This window comes from Lampris incognitus, chromosome 9, assembly GCF_029633865.1.
Source record: "Lampris incognitus isolate fLamInc1 chromosome 9, fLamInc1.hap2, whole genome shotgun sequence".
Lineage (NCBI taxonomy): Eukaryota > Metazoa > Chordata > Actinopteri > Lampriformes > Lampridae > Lampris > Lampris incognitus.
The window spans coordinates 10,219,853-10,237,730 of record NC_079219.1 but is presented as its reverse complement, the minus strand read 5'-3'; the positions used below and the strand labels follow the sequence as shown (position 1 = coordinate 10,237,730).

At 44.5% G+C, this 17,878-nt stretch overlaps 1 protein-coding gene across 2 annotated transcripts in view; it reads right to left on the bottom strand.

Moving 5' to 3' along the window:
- Positions 1 to 1,272: 1,272 nt before the first annotated feature.
- cmtm6 (CKLF-like MARVEL transmembrane domain containing 6) overlaps positions 1,273 to 17,878 on the bottom strand; it is a 29,377-nt gene continuing 12,771 nt past the window's right edge. For both annotated transcript variants that reach the window (XM_056286659.1, XM_056286660.1), the window contains exons 3-5: positions 6,957 to 7,133; positions 5,105 to 5,203; positions 1,273 to 2,893 (exon numbers count right to left, since the gene is read on the bottom strand). In XM_056286659.1, the coding sequence (XP_056142634.1) occupies positions 2,726 to 2,893; positions 5,105 to 5,203; positions 6,957 to 7,133 (444 nt within the window). In that variant the 3' untranslated portion in view covers positions 1,273 to 2,725. The remainder of the gene's footprint in view (positions 2,894 to 5,104; positions 5,204 to 6,956; positions 7,134 to 17,878) is intronic.

Below are 17,878 nucleotides of genomic sequence, written 5' to 3'. Positions count from 1 at the left end.
TGAGTCGAACAAACCTCTAGAGAGGGGTGCTGATGGTTGAAACCTGCAGCCGGCGTGTTTGGTTGGAATGTGAACTTTTGCAGATGGCTGGTTTAGGATAGCAACACTTCAGACTTACACTACCGTTCAAAAGTTTGGGATCACCCAAACAATTTTGTGTTTTCCATGAAAAGTCACACTTATTCACCACCATATGTTGTGAAATGAATAGAAAATAGAGTCAAGACATTGACAAGGTTAGAAATAATGATTTGTGTTTGAAATAAGATTTTTTTTACATCAAACTTTGCTTTCGTCAAAGAATCCTCCATTTGCAGCAATTACAGCATTGCAGACCTTTGGCATTCTAGCTGTTAATTTGTTGAGGTAATCTGGAGAAATTGCACCCCACGCTTCCAGAAGCAGCTCCCACAAGTTGGATTGGTTGGATGGGCACTTCTTTGAGCAGATTGAGTTTCTGGAGCATCACATTTGTGGGGTCAATTAAACGCTCAAAATGGCCAGAAAAAGAGAACTTTCATCTGAAACTCGACAGTCTATTCTTGTTCTTAGAAATGAAGGCTATTCCATGCGAGAAATTGCTAAGAAATTGAAGATTTCCTACACCGGTGTGTACTACTCCCTTCAGAGGACAGCACAAACAGGCTCTAACCAGAGTAGAAAAAGAAGTGGGAGGCCGCGTTGCACAACTGAGCAAGAAGATAAGTACATTAGAGTCTCTAGTTTGAGAAACAGACGCCTCACAGGTCCCCAACTGGCATCTTCATTAAATATTACCTGTTAGAGCCTGTTTGTGCTGTCCTCTGAAGGGAGTAGTACACACCGGTGTAGGAAATCTTCAATTTCTTAGCAATTTCTCGCATGGAATAGCCTTCATTTCTAAGAACAAGAATAGACTGTCGAGTTTCAGATGAAAGTTCTCTTTTTCTGGCCATTTTGAGCGTTTAATTGACCCCACAAATGTGATGCTCCAGAAACTCAATCTGCTCAAAGAAGTGCCCATCCAACCAATCCAACTTGTGGGAGCTGCTTCTGGAAGCGTGGGGTGCAATTTCTCCAGATTACCTCAACAAATTAACAGCTAGAATGCCAAAGGTCTGCAATGCTGTAATTGCTGCAAATGGAGGATTCTTTGACGAAAGCAAAGTTTGATGTAAAAAAAATCTTATTTCAAATACAAATCATTATTTCTAACCTTGTCAATGTCTTGACTCTATTTTCTATTCATTTCACAACATATGGTGGTGAATAAGTGTGACTTTTCATGGAAAACACAAAATTGTTTGGGTGATCCCAAACTTTTGAACGGTAGTGTAAGTATTTCAACATAAGAACGATGCAGCACATCACAGTCTTATCTAAAACCATATCAATAAACTCAACAAAACTCTTCTTCATGTAATCATAGGAATAAAAAGTTCACCTCGACAGCAAAATATCCCCTTATTTCTTCAGCTTAGTTCTACATAAACTGCCACGTCCTTCAGAAACTCATCAAGGCTTAAAATAGTGACGAATATGCCAGAGATTATCAAATAACTTTAGGTTTGAAAATACAGACATGAGCTGACATTTTACAAACAACAGCACACAACTAAATATGTTGCTTTGCAAACCATGAAGTGGTCAAAACAACAATGAGTCAAATTTTTTTTTTTTAAATGTTTCCAAACAGACTCGTGGAGAACATGCAAATTACAAAGAAAAAAAAGAGCCCTTTTTTATAGTCAAAATGTTTTTTGTTTTTTTTAAAGGGAATGTTGGCATCACAGTGGAAAAGCTCCATTTAGGGAGTGAGGGAGTCATTTTCATAGAAGATCCACTACACACCACAACCAAGGCCACCACCACGGAGCAAAAGGCAAAATGCCAACAGAGAGGGGTTTCTGGAAAACTACATCAATGCAGATCTCACTTGATCAAAAACCATGGCTAATCAATCAAAGCTTTGTCAGAATGAGTCTCTAGGTCTGCGGTGGTGTAGTGGTCTAAGCATTGGCTTTGTGTCGATGCAGTTGCCCACTGGGGACCGGGGTTTGCGCCTCGGTCTCGCCAGATTCGACTATGGCCGGATTTCGTGAAGCAGCAATAATTGGCAACACTTTCTTCGGGAGGGGGGTGGAGTCGGCTTGTGTTCGTCACATGAATGCATCTCTGTGTGTGTTGGAACAAGCAGTGGTTCGGCCTGGATTCACCTTGTCACGGAGGTGGCGAGGCGTCTCCTTCGAGACTGCCGGCCGGAGAGATGCAGATGGCGAACGCATGCAGTACGAGGGTGGGTGTTTGAACTAGAACAGGGAGGAATTGGCCACTAAATTGGGAGAAAAAGGGAAAAATCAGAAATAAATAATAATAATAAAAAAGTCTCTACTGGCTTTAGCTCAAGCCTGGAGGCTCCTCATCGCATACATCAGCAGGCTCTTGGAATCAGCCAAGGATCATGGGAACGTTTTGGCAGGACGGGTAAAAAGGCTGCTGACGGGTTTTAATATTGTCAGAACATGTCTAACAACATTAACATCACAAGACAAAGACAACAGCATGGGAAGGATAGGGTAGTGTAAGCCCTCTCTGTCGGTTAGGCTTCAGTGAAACTAGCGAAAGTATTTAAAATAATCACCACTAGGATGGATTCATAAATGTTAAAGCGGCTCTGTCCTCTCAATATTCTTTGACTCCTGGATGAATTATGCTGTGTGCATGTGTGTGTGTACTCAGACAGAACTCATTCTGCTCCGCTGGAGACCACGTTGAGTCTCTCGGTCTCCTGTGTGACTTGACTTTCAGTGTTGTTGGCCGGCACATTGGCATGCACCTTCCAGGGGTTCCCGTTGGTCATATAAAACAAGATGACATCCGCAGCAAACGCAATGAAGGACAAGAACCCAAAACTCTAAGAGAGGAGAGACCAGAGACATGGCTGATGAGGAACACTGGAAAACCTTTTTTTTTTTTGTAGCTATGTTCAGACGACTGCTAGCCACAAAGTAGCTGATATGGAGCAAGTCTTTTACTCAAAGGCTCATCAGATCAGTTATAACAGAAGGGCGGAGAGGTTGAGATTTGTCTGGGACAGTCTGGGATCTGAACCGACAACCCTCTGGCTCACAGGCTGGTTCATTGAACTTTAACCTTAAAAAAAAACCTACAATAAAAACAGCCAAGTGGTCAGCCAATGAACAGAGATGTTTGTAAGTCATGGAAAAAAAAAGAACAGTATTGAACTGGCGGTGCAGTATTCAAAGTGCAGAGAGACATCTGGTCTCTTTACACACTTGTTTGAAAACGTTTTGTTCTGGACTGAGACATCACGTGTGTTTAACAACACACCTCGTGACTTCACTGCTGGCTCTGAGATTCTTTGGATTATGTTTAATGCGGGTAGACACACTTCTTTTGTGTCAACACTGACACACTTCTTTGTGTCAACAATATGGCATAAAGAAGTTTGACTTTGGAATAACTAACAGCAGGATAAAGAAACGTTTACACGACAACGGTCTTGCTAAGAATGGAAAAGTTTTTCCTTTGGGTTTTAAAAAAAGTTCCGCGTTCAAACCAGATCATTTTGAATACGATCCGCATGCACACAGATCTGCAAAAAAAAAAAAAAACCAAAACCAAAAAACCCAACTGAAAACGCTGTAGTATGCATGCCAGGCCAGTAGTGGGCGGTGAAACTTTGTAGTAAAGAGCCCTTTCAGTGGACCAAAATAACGCCCCGCGCCTGCGCACAAACGCTTTCTTCTCAGAGCAGTGAATAAACTAACAGACGATGGTGAGTGTACGCTGGAAACAGATAATTTTGTCTGGACGGACGATGAAGTGGCGTTGTTACTCCGAGTGACCCTGGACTATAAAGCAGCAAAATTCCAGAAAAGCGTTGATTGCGAATCATCAATCAGAATTTGGTGCATGTAAATAATGCGTCTCCGCTGATCACAGTAACGGTGCAGCAAATCTACACTCTGCTGGAGGAGCGTTGATAAACTTAGCAGAGATAACAGCACAAAACACAGCTCGCTAATCCGCCATTGTTAATGTTGTCTTCTTCTCGCGCATGGCTATTTGACTGAAAACGTAATACACATGTGCGAAGTGGAGCCGTGACGTCACCGTGTTCGCAGGAACCGGTTTTGCTAGTTTACACGGTGACGCTGGAGTTGCGTTTTCAAAAGATTTCACTCTGGAAAGCAAGAGAGGCAAGATTGAGATGGCTTGGACATGTGTGGAGGAGAGATGCTGGGTATGGGAGAAGGATGCTGAATATGGAGCTGCCAGGGAAGAGGAGAAGAGGAAGGCCAAAGAGGAGGTTTATGGATGCAGTGAGGGAGGACATGCAGGTGGCTGGTGTGACAGAGGAAGATGCAGAAGACAGGAAGAAATGGAAACAGATGATCTGCTGTGGCGCCCCCTAACGGGAGCAGCCAAAAGTAGTAGTAGTCACTCTGGAACCCGGTTTTTAAAGTTTGCGTTTTCAGGCCCCCAAAACGCCGTTGCCATGTGAACGAACGGCCAAAATGCTACAATACTGTAGCATGCACGGATGGATAGACTCGCTGGCCCTTGACTAAAGCGAGTTTATCCAGCCATGCACGCTACACTACCCCCCTCCTTCGGGAAGCGCGTCCCCGCGCTTCAGCATATCGGCTCCCTCACGCCTCTGGGCGCACGCGCTTCTGATGGCCTCACGGTCTCACCATCCCACTTCTGACACCAATGTAGCGAATTGGGGGAGAGGGGGGCAGCCCGGGAACCGCCGCAGCCAGGGTGTGAACCCCTGTTTCCCGCACCATGGACAACTATGTTAACCAGTCGACTAAAGGGTCCAACCCGTCAGCCAAGGGCCAGCGAGGCTATTCATCTGTGCAAGCTACAATACTTTACCATTATATGTTGAAAACGCTGCCGTGGAAACGGCCCTTAAATGTCAGCATTAAACACAAACATTTTACATCTAGAGCTTATGTCTTCATCATCATCTCAGATTTCACTCAATGATAAGTATTTGGGCTTAAAATGACAACATATTAGATCTGTGCTGGGTCTGGATAAATGGTTCTCCCCAGTAGAAGTAACAGTAGAAACTGAAATGGTGTCTCACCACAGCGGCCCATTCCACAGAGCTTCTGACGTTGCTGCTGGCAAAAATGACGGAGGCAAGAAAGAGTAGGACAGCGATCACTGCCGTATAGACAAAATCCTGCAGAGACCAAAAACGTTAGCCAACATGGTGAAAAGATCATCACGTAACAAATATGGAACAACCACACACACACACACACACACACACACACACACACACACACACACACACACACACACACACCTTGGGACAAATTAGTATGGCCGATTCACCTGACCTACATGTCTTTGGACTGTGGGAGGAAACCGGAGCACCCGCAGGAAACCCCACGCAAACACGGGGAGAACATGTAAACTCCACACAGAAGACGACCCGGGACAACCCCCAAGGTTGGACTACCCCGGGGTTTGAACCCCAATCTTGCGGTGATGTGACCCGGCTAACCACTGTGCCACCGTGCCAACGAAATAGAATAGAGAAATAGAATTTATAATACACAGACAGCATGAAACCTATCTACCTTCCATCCATCCATCCAAATTACTTTGTGATGTTTAAGTGTCTTTTTGAGGGGCATACCAAGTCAAATTCCAGTTATGTGGAAACTTACACCACACTCTCATCCTGATTTTATTTTACTAAACCCGTCATCTCCACCACCTGCTACCATGGGACTCAACTGTCTGTTCAGTTTTGTTCAGCTTCTGCTTCATGTTATGGCTCCATGCACGTTGTGAGGCTGTTCCACTCCAACAGTTCAGACATTTTCTATTATATCTGATGTCGGCTAACAGCAGCCAGGGGCTGTGGCAGGGGAAGCAGGGTAAAAAAGAGGCAGCATTGAGTTTATATAAAAAATGATGAAGATCTGAGCAAAAGCTATAAAATAATACTGGTTTCATCTGACAGATTAAATATCACTGAACCAGAGAATACAAGAGATTTGAATTAAAATGATAATCTTATTCTAAGAGTATAACATGAAAGCAGGGACAGATGAACATTTTCCTTTTCAACCGCGGTATTCCATTCAACATGGAAGGTTGGGGTTTCTGACCTTCCAGTGCAGCCGACCAAGGATATTCATATCAAACCTGGTGTTTGTCTGCATTTGTTGCACTTACATAAGATACTGTACCTACTGAAGACCAAACACAGCAACCAATCACCACGCAGATGTTTATATAAATCGAAGATGGAACCCAGCGGCACGTCTTTTTGCTCAGTGAAGATAGTCCCCCCCCCTTTTCTCCCCTAATTATACCCGGCCAATTACCCCACTCTTCCGAACCGTCCCGGTCACTCCCCCACCCTCTGCCGAGCCAGGGAGGGCTGCATGCGTCCTCCGATACATGTGGAGTCACCAGTCTCTTCTTTTCACTTGAAAGTGAGGTGTTTCGCCAGGGGGACGTAGCATGTGGGAGGATCACGCCATCCCCCCCCTCCAGTTCCCCCTCTCCTCTGAACAGATGCCCCAACTGACCAGAGGAGGCGCTAGTGCAGCGACCAGGACATATACCCACATCCGGCTTCCCACCCGCAGACACGGCCAATTGTGTCTGTAGGGATGGCTGACCAAGCCAGAGGTAAACAGGGATTCGAACTGGTGATCCCCGTGTTGGTAGGCAACGGAATAGACCGCTGTGCTACCCGGACGTCCACTTCAGTGAAGACAGATGACAATTGTGGTGTTTGTGTTATTTCACAAAAGCTTGTTTGGGCCCTGAATACATACATACATACATACATACATACATACATACATACATACATACGTACATACATACGTACATACATACGTACATACATACACACACACACACACACACACACACACACACACACACACACACACACACACACAACGTACCAGTTGGGACCAGTAGCCGATTCCAACTTTTTTGCGGAGCTTGGTGGAGATGAGGATGAGGAGGAGCATGGTGAAGAAGAAGGCTGTGCAGATGACAAACTCAAAGAAGTAGAGGGCATGGCAGCTGATGCAGGTGGTGACCACTTCCTCTAAGATGAAGGCTACCAAAGAAAGCAACTGAAATGCACACACAGGCACACAAACACAAACACATGCATGCACAAAGAAAAAAAAATCAAACACACAAATGCACAGAGATATAAACAGCATCATTAGGTAACATGTCATCTCTCAGCTCAGGTGTGTGTGTGTATACGGGATACTGGCTGGTTAACCCCGCAACTAGAATGAATGAATGACGGTTTATTTCAAACATGTAAATAAGCAGGATATAACATACAGATAATCCATCGCCAAAAATCTGAAGTGATCAACAAATCCACACATCAAACTCAGTGAACACATCTCCATATGCATCACATTATTTGTTACATGTTCAAAAAGGAGTAGGAGAAGGTATTACTTTTTCCTACCCCTTCTCACCTACTCTTAAGCTAATTCAGCTACTATACATTACACCAAAAAACAAAAAAAATCCATCCATTATCTGAACTGCTTATCCTGCTCTCAGGGTCATGGGGATGATGGAGCCTATCCCAGCAGTCACTGGGCGGCAGTGACGCAGCTGTCAAAGCTAGCTATGTGGTAAGCGAGGCAATAGTGAAGGCTGGCAAGCCATTTACGGAGGGACAGTTTCTGAGAGACAGCATGCTGCAGGTAGCAAATATCATTTGCTCGGAGGAGGCATCTTTCTTCGGAAACGTCAGTCTCAGCCAAAATACAAAGACAGGACGGATCAGCGAGTTGCCAGGGGATATTTACAGGCAGTTGTGCACTAAAGCAAACGATTTCACGCAATATTCTTTGGCACTTGATGAAAGTATAGATGTAAATGACAATGCTCAGCTCGCTACATTTGTAAGGGGTATCAATGACCATGTTGAGTTAACAGAAGAACTGCTAACTTTATATCCAGTAAAGGGAAAGACTACAGCCAAAAATATATTTCAGGTGCTGTGCAATGCAATTGAGGGTGCTGGTCTACCCTGGAATAAATTGGCTGGAATCACCACTGATGGTGCCCCGTCAATGACTGGAAGGAAAAAAAATGGGCTTGTAGCACTGATTTAAAGAAAGCTGGAGGAAGAGACTGTAGATCCCGCAACTGCATTGCACTGCATCATTCACAAGCAGGCACTCTGCAGCAAATGCTTGAAATTTGAAAGTATTACGACTGCTGCAGTCGTGCACTAAATGCCAGAATTTCGTGCCAGGTGCCAGAAATACACTAATTACATCAGATCAAGAGGTTTACAACGCCGTCAGTTCTGTGCATTTCTGGAGGAAATAGATGCAACATATGGAGATGTGCTGTACTTCACAGAAATGCGCTGGTCGAGCAGGTGCAGTGGCAATCAGAGAATTCATGAAAGAAGGCAGGCTACATGCTCCTGAGCTTGATGATCCCAAATGGCTCATGGGTGTAGCTTTCTTAGTTGATATCACACAGGCACTTAACACTCTTAATTTAAAACTGCAGGGGCCAGACCAACTTGTAGTAGCATTCCGTAGTGTGACGAAACTCAGATTACGGAAAACACAGCTCACAGTGGAAAGATTTGTCCACCCCCCCCCACCCCCCAACATGGATGATGGTGCCAGAGTCAATGCTTGATAAGTGTACGACTGCCCTTGACAATCCGCAGCAGGAGTTTGAGCATCGCTTTTCTGATTTTAAGACTCACAGCATCACTTTCCAGTTATTTGCAGACCCCTTCTCGTTTGACGTGGACAGTGCTCCAAGCACATTTCAAATGGAGCTCATAGACTTGCAGGGCAACACTGAGCTCAAGGCAAAGTTCAGAGAGGCACAAGGAGAGCAGGAGATGCTTGGACAGTTTCTCAGAGAGCTTCCCAAAACATCCCCACAGTTGTCCAAACTGTTCAGGCAGGTCACCTGTCTTTTCAGCAGCACTTATCTGTGTGAGAAACTGTTCCCAACTATGAATTTTAATAAATCAAATCATAGGTCCAGACTGAACCATGAACATCTCCAGGCTGTCCTCAGGGTGTCCACTGCCCAGTCCCTGAAAGCAAATGTGCCTCACATGCGTCAGCAGATGAAGTGTCAGGTTTCTGGCAGGAAGTAGGCTGAATATGAAGGTCAAGGCCAGGCTACACTATGTACACAGTTACCTACTCATATGAAAACTGAAAAAATGTGAAATAATAATGAAAGACAATGTGAAGGTTATATAGCTGAAGTTTTCTCTTCTTCCCTATTGCACCGGCCCTCCTCCATATGGCCACCTGTCAAGTGGCCCCCAGGTAATTTGAGTTTGAGACCCCTGGTCTACAGTCTAGTTCTTGAAAATGTTGATAAAGAGAAACACACTCAGTCTACTAGCTTTCAGCCAACACACTGAAAGCTAGCAGACTGATTGTGATACAACTTAAATCACAATAACCGATCCACCTAGTCTAGTAACAACACAGACTGCCTGATCACACACACACACACACACACACACACACACACACACACACACACACACAGGTGCTTTCAGGTTTTGCTATCCTAATGAGGACATTTGGTCCACATAAGGATAGTTAAACATGTAAACACAAACACAGACGCACACAGACACACACACAGGCACGCGCCACAGTTTCCAGGATTACAGATAGCCAGACGTCAGAGCTGCGGGGTCTCATACGAGGAGCTACCTTGGCGCCCTTTCTTTCATCCCGTGGCAACGGCTGGTTGCCAGGAAACGGTTCAATAGGCAGCTCTCCTCCTTTCCTGTTGATGGAGGTGTTATGCTGGAATGTTCCAGAACTCTTAACTAGCCTCTCGTTAGTGTAACAGAGTAATACATTTTGGATGAAAAAAAAATATATATGTATCAAGGATAGCAGCCGCTAGCTTTAGCTTAGAAGGAGGCTTGTGACACTGAAATTAAATTAAAACCACTGAATCCTGGTGAATCCAATTTCAGTCTGTCCTCATTCAGAGTTGACCCATGATAGTGTCTCAGTTACAAAGACCATCTCTAAAATCACATAAAACAATCACTCCTATAATCAGACTGACAACAAACAAAACCGTTTGACCCAGTATAGACACAGGTATCACTCCTTTTAAACAGTTAATGTAACATAAAATATACAAGGCAGTTTAACCCAAGTTTACTACTCGTGTTTAGCATTCACAGATCTATCCATCCATTATCCGAACCGCTTATCCTGCTCTCAGGGTCTCAGGGATGCTGGAGCCTATCCCAGGAGTCATTGGGAGGCAGGCGGGGAGACACCCTGGACAGGCCGCCAGACCATTCTTATCTAGCGACAATTTAGTAATGCCGATTCACCTGACCTACATGTCTTTGGGCTGTGGGAGGAAACCGGAGCACCTGTAGGAAACCCACGCAGACACGGGGAGAACATGCAAACTCCACACAGAGGATGACCCGGGACGACCCCCAAGGTTGGACTACCCCGGGGCTTGAACCCAGGACCTTCTTGCTGGGAGGCGACCACGCTAACCACTGTGCCACCCACAGGTAATCAGTTTAATCATATTTATTCCGTTATCTTGATAAAATATAACGGAAGTCATGTTTAACTGCAGCATCCTGGTCAGTGTCCCCACGTTTGAAGAAATATTTTTTCTGGACTTTAAAGACATCTTCCATGACCTTTGCTTGGATATAGATGGCAACCATTGCTGACAGAAGGTCATATTATTCAGCGGAGGTCTCAACAGTCTCTAAATGGACCATGTATCTTTTAGTGGGTCACTAAACATACCACCCAACTTCAAAACACTGATGTGACATCTCAACGGGTAAAAATATGGGTTAAAAATGTGACGTCTTGGTTTAAAATCACTCCAGAAATATGCCATATTTGCGGGTAAAAATACAATCTTGTAAACTAACAGTGCAATTTTCCAGGGCTTCCGTAAAATTTCCAGGACGCTGATCAGCTTCATCGTTTTCCAGGCGTTTTCCATGAATGGGAAAACTAGTCTCTAAATTTCCAGGTGTTCCAGGACATGTGGGAACTGTGCTGCTGGAGAGAAGTAAGTGGATGTAATTGGGCCCAAAACAGGGTTGAGTGCAGATCCAAAACTAACACGAGTTTGAATCAGCTCTGGTAAAACAGATCTCTGGGTGGGGGTGTGGTTCCAGCAGACGACAATTCTAACATTAACTAAAAGGCCCTTTTTTTGCTTTAAATAAACAACACTGTCATAACCAGGACCACAAATGTCATGTAAGACAGGAAGTTGAGCACAGCGGAGACACTAAAACAAGGGTTTGTTTGAAGCTGCCCACAGACTCCAGGCCACATTATGCAACGTTTTCCCTGTCATGGTTCAGAAAACAGCACCGTGACCCAACCAGCCACCCACAGTCTGCTGACATAAACACCATTTTTGGCATTTTCCATGAAACTTAGCATGTACGCTGACTGGGTTTGGCTTAACCACAGTTGGGAATCAGCAATATTGACTAACATCATTACATACAGAGATATAAGTATCATGATTTCACTTTCTAATTCAAAGAACTCCAGTTTATAAGAAAAGCCACAATTGGATCATTATGAGAACTTGATATGATGGAGGTCAAAACTCCCAACACTTCGACACTTTGGCAGAGAAGTGACAGAGAGGAACTAGTACCCCTTTTCCACAACATGGTACTGGCTCGACTCAACTCTACTCGCTTTTTTTGGTTTTCCATTGGGCAAAAGTTAGGGATAGTACCTGGTACCAGGTACTTTTTTTGGTACCACCTCCGTTGAGGTTCCAAGTGAGCCTAGCCGATACTAAAAGGTAACATGAAAATACCACTATAAATAAATAAATAAAATAAAAATCGAAATCCAAATATAAATACATCCATTAACCAAACTGCTCATCCCTACCCAGGGTCGCGGGGATGCTGGAGCTTATCCCAGCAGCCATCGGGCGGCAGGCGGGGAGACAGCCTGGACAGGCCGACTATAAATAAAATCTTTAAAAAAAAGAAAAAGAAAAAAAAATCAAAACTAGTCAACACGCCCACAAATGACCAGCAGGGCTTCGCCATGAGGGGATACTATCTGCAGTGGAAAACGAAATCCCTAAGGTAAAGCGAGTAGCGTCGAATAGAGTAGAGTGGAGTTGAGCCAGTACCATGCAGTGGAAAAGGGGCATAACTGGTCATGGATGAGTGATGTTTTTTGTCCCTGTGCATGTCTGCACGCTCTTTAATGAGAGTCAGATGTCTGCAGCAATGCTCCAAAATGAAGTTAGCATCAGCATGCCAAATTCTATTTGAGATATTTTTAAACACCGCCGACTACCATCACTGTGTCAAATACACTCTATGTGAGTTCGTGTGTGTGTGTGTGTGTGTGTGTGTGTGTGTGTGTGTGTGTGTGTGCGCATATTTCATCTCAACTTGGGTCCATATATGGAGAGAAATGTCTGTCTGTCTCAATTCAAACATTTTGCCACCGATATTCTAAGAAAAGGTTGCGAAAATCTCCGGCTGTGTCCGAAATCCCTTCCTATTTGCTATATTGTGCGATATATTCACATCCCTCCATTTCGTTTGAGTGTCCGAATTTAAACTATAAACTGTATTCACTATATTGTCACCTCAAATACGCAACTGAAAAGTAGGGGTGTAAGAAAATATCGATACACTTAAGTATCATATCGCCAAATTCCCGCCAATACACAGCCCTATTGAAAATGTAGTGTCCAACGCATGTACACTACATTACCCTGAAAATACCACAATGCGATGCTTCTCCTCTTCTCCGCTCTACTCGTACACTCTTTTCACCGTCAAATACCGTGTGCCAGGATGAGAAGAAACTGCACAATGTCGAGTCGGAGGTTCTGAAATTGCCGTTTATTACTCCCCATAGAGCATCTTTTTTTGTGTTTCATAGTGAATGACTGAACAGGGGTTTGGGCACTGCTTCTAAGTTCTCTCACTTCCTGCCCCTGGACTCACATTACTGTTTCGGTATAGTCGTGGTCACATCCTGTACCTTCTGGAGAGGGGTCAGGAGAAGTCCAAGAGGAAGTCTGGCTTGTAAAAGGATGACCATGATAGAGATCTGATGCAAGGCTTTTCTGTGTCATTCTGATGACTATGGGGGGAAGTTGAATACATAATAAATAAACCTGGTTTTTGGGGCGGGGCTTGAGATTAGGTTGAGTCTTGGGGACAACAGTCTCTTGTAGAGGAATTGGGTCAGACCTGTTCTGAAATTTCCAACAGATTATTTCTACTCTACATGTAATTAAAATTATTCTTGAATTATAGAGAAATGGTTCAGTCTTGTTTTCTGTGTGGATTTAGCTACACAAAAAGTGTAATAAAAGATATTTTTCTATGGGTGAGGAACAGAACCCCTCACCCTGCCAGCATTAGTGCCTTGCTTTACACACTGAGAATTGATTTTTTTTTTTTTACACACACACACATACACACAGAGCTGTGGTGTGGTGTAGTGTGTTTTCCAGTGTTCGCGAGTGTGTGGTTCTATTGCTAGTGAAGGTTTTGTTGGAGCTCTTTGTTTGATGAAGACATCAGCACCACCCCATTTAACCACAATGGTTTTGTAATGGTGCCCAGTCACATCATGGAAATGTAGGACAGACCTTGCTGTGCTGCAGACAGACACACTGTGCGGGACACGGGATGGTCTTTAAATTGACTGTAAACCTATTTTTGTATGTTTTGATGTGAAAACGTGATGGCATGGGTCTAGGATGCTAGAACCGACTGTCCGTATGATAAATTCAACAAAAAGCGAGATGTGTCACTCAGTTATTGTGAGGGAGAAAATTGATGCTATTTCTTACGTCCATATTAGCGTCAACCCACTCTGAAATGCCTACGTCATATGGGGGAAACAACGATGGCAAGACCCATGTGACATAGGTGATGCATCAGACATGTGGGGTCAAGCGCATTAGACCAATAAAATATAAGGGGAGTAGAAAGACGACACGCCGGCGTTAGCCAACTAAACTCCCCGGGTAGACTTGTAGGAAGCTGGGGTGAGACGATTGACTACAACACTGCCACCTTCAGTCCAAGCCATAGACTTTATACAATAATGGACAGACACCGTGCTGTCACCCATTGGTGAAGCCTTGAGTTTGACATTTTCCCATCACCGTCTTGATTTTTTGAAACTGGACTAGACCATATTTGGATGAGAGGCTGGAGCTGGGGATGAGCGAGGTTGTGGATGTGACTGAGAAACCGAGGACACTATGCTGACCCACAACCTCGCCGGCAACCTGACTGTACCTGGCTCTGCCGCGCAAAGTCACATTCCAACTTTATTGCCCGCTAAGGCAACAAGACTAACTCAAAATGGCTGCTTCACATGAACAACATTAGTGTAACCAAGCTATCCACTGAAAAAAAATATTTTTTTACATGGATGGATTATCAACTAAAATAAAATGTCTTTATAAATGCTAAATAATCCAGGCAGGGAAATCACAGAAAGTTGAATCAGTTAAACTGGACACGTTTATTTGGAGAAACAGTTTCATATACAATTTGCATGTGAAACCAATAGTCATTTTCGGTTCCTACGCTACTGTGCTGTTTATAAGGGTGGGGATACCTGCAGTCAGTTGAGACTGAAGAGGTCATTTGGATGAGTGATGAAATGTTTCCCCCAATAAACGGTATGTCCAGATGAACTGATCACCTTTCACCGATTTCCTTACCTGGATTATTGACCATGCATAAAGACATTGTGACTCATTTCCGTGAGGACTGCCTTAAACTTGTGCGGGAGTACGAGTGAAATGGCAGACGACAGGAACCATCTGAGATTCAGCCTCAGGTCCAGACAGAGCAGGATTACAGCTCAGAGCCTGCAAATGAAATCTTCGGTCACACGCCACCGACCTAGCAAGATCCTCCGGAAGGCACAAAGCGAGCTATTGAACGAATGGGTGAGACAAACCAATTTAACCATCGGCACTTTGAAAGCCAAAGAGGAGCAGATCCAACAGCGACTTAGGTCACATCTGGATGAGCCCACTTTCCAACATGTGACTGAATTCATGGAGATGGCTTGTCTAGCACAACATGGAAAGCTGAAAACCAGGCAGTAAAAGAAGTTTGACTTACTTGGTGCAAGCCAGAGACATCAGTAGACAATGGACGGCGGATGAAGAATTTGTCCGACAGACAACTCACCCAGGCAGAGAAAGACATCCTCGCTATAGGGCTATAGGGCTGAATTTTGCTGTCACGCCGAGGCAACTCCCACTAGTGGAACTGACCACAGCCATGGAATCGGTAACCGGTAACAACAACACCACAGACCTAGAAGCTAAGCAACTGTGGACAAGTTTCAGCCTGCCTCAGCAATGCGAAGGCGCCACAGTCCAACATCAGCTGAGATGAGAAGAACGCACTCACGACTCTTAGTAAGGCCAATAACTTCATCATCCTTCCAGCGGACAAAGGCAGATGCATGTTGTATTAAACCAGACAGACTATCATGAGAAAGTTATGACGTTACTTAGCGACGTAAATACTTATGAGCCCCTGAAATGACATCCAGGCAGTGGGTATAAGAAAAAAGTGACAGATTGTCTAAAGCTGTTAGAACAGGACAATGCTATTGATGGAATTTTTGTACCATAGATCATACCCAGGGGAAGTTACACCTAGTCTGTATGGTTTACCTAAGATACATAAACAGGATGTGCCACTACGGCCTATTGTTTGTATGATTAACTCCGTGACCTATAACTTCTCCAAATTTCTGGCATCGATTCTTAACCTGTTTGTAGGCAGTAATGAACATCGCATTCAGAACACTATGGATTTTGTGGATAAGTTGAGGGAAATCATCATGGAGGAGGATGAAACAATGGTCTCTTATGATGTTACGTCTCTCTTCACATGCGCTCCTGTTGATGAAGCAGTGGAGGTTGTCCATATGAAATTACAGGACGACCCCACCTTTTGCAACAGGGCCACCATTAACACTGAACAAGTATGTCTGCTCCTGAAGCTGTGTCTTCAGTCCACGTACTTCACATACAGAAGCATGGGTGTGTTACAGGTTCCCCAGTTTCCCCTAAGGTGGCCAACTTGTATATGGAGGAAGTGGAAAAGAGGGTTCTGATGTCCTGTCTAGTGACAACACCTAGCCATTGGTTCAGATTTGTGGACGACACTTGGGTTAAAATTAAACCTCAGAATGTACCACATTTCACCGACCACTTCAACTCGGTGAACAACCACATCAAGTTCACCAGAGAGTATGTGAAAAATGACAGGTTACCCTTCTTAGACTGTGAAATTGCAATTGGTGATGGAAGACATATGATTGTTCATGTTTACCGTAAACCAACACATACTGATCAGTACTTAAGGTCTGTTTGCCTTGATGCAAGCTCAATAATCCAGGTAAAAAAAAATAAAAAATAAAAAAAAAAATCAAAGAAGGTCGAATCAGTTCATCTGGATACATTTATTGACAAATATGTTTCATCGCTCAACTAAGAATGAAGATGTCACTTAGTTGAGTGATGAACCATCCATCCATCCATTATCCAAACCGCTTATCCTGCTCTCATGGTCGCGGGGATGCTGGAGCCTATCCCAGCAGTCATTGGGCGGCAGGTGGGGAGACACCCTGGACAGGCTGCCAAACCATCACAGGGCCAACACACACACACACACACACACACACACACACACACACACACACACACACACACACAATCTAGTACAGCCGATTCACCTGACCTACATGTCTTTGGACTGTGGGAGGAAACTGGAGCCCCCAGAGGAGACCCACGCAGACATGGGGAGAACATGCAAACTCCACACACAGGAAGACCTGGGACGACCCCCCCCCCCCCAATGGCTGGACTACCCCAGGGCTCGAACTCAGGACCTTCTTGCTGTGAGGTGCCCATGCCAACCACTGCGCCACCGTGCTGCCCTAATGAAATGATGAAGCGTAGTGATGAAACGTATCTGTCAATAAACATATCCAGATGAACTGCTTCAACCTTCTTTGATTAAAGTTTGACTCTCATCTGGAGAGTCAAACTGGAGCATTGGAGCACAAACTATGAGTCATCAGGACACTGTACCATCGAGCTGACACCGACACAGCGGCCAAGGGAGTGGAGAAATCCCACATTAAACAGGCCCTGGTTAAGCGTGGTTATCCTAACTGGGTGTTTGTCAAAGCCAGGAAGACGCCCAAACAATGCACGAGCTGATAGAAGAGAGAAGAACAACAGCTGTCTAAGCATAAACCAGTGGTGATTCCACATGTGGTGGGAATGTTGGAACAGTTGAAAAGTGTATTTTCCAAACACCCCAAAAAAAGCTGAGCCAAAAATTGGTCCAGCCCAAGGATCTAGTCCCCCAGTACAAACAGAACAATATAGTGTATGCTGTCAGGTGCCAGGAGGATTGCTGTGACTTGTACATCGGGGAAACCAAACAGATGCTGGCGAAGAGAATGGTACAACACAGAAGAGCTAACTCGTCAGGTCAGGACTCTGCAGTCTACACCCATAGGCCACTCTTTCAAGGATGAGGATGTGCACATCCTTGATAGGGGGGAATTCTGGTTTGAACGGGGAGGCAAAGAGGCCATCCATGTGAAGAGGGAACGACCATCCCTTAACCGGGGGTGGGGCGGGGGTCAGGGGGCTAAGAATACATCTGTCGCCATCTTACAATACAGTTGATTGCAACTATTCCCAAATCCTCTGAATAGTACACATAGCCATTATAACTCTAGTTAATGGTCATGGCAATTTGTATATGAAACTGATCACTGGTTTG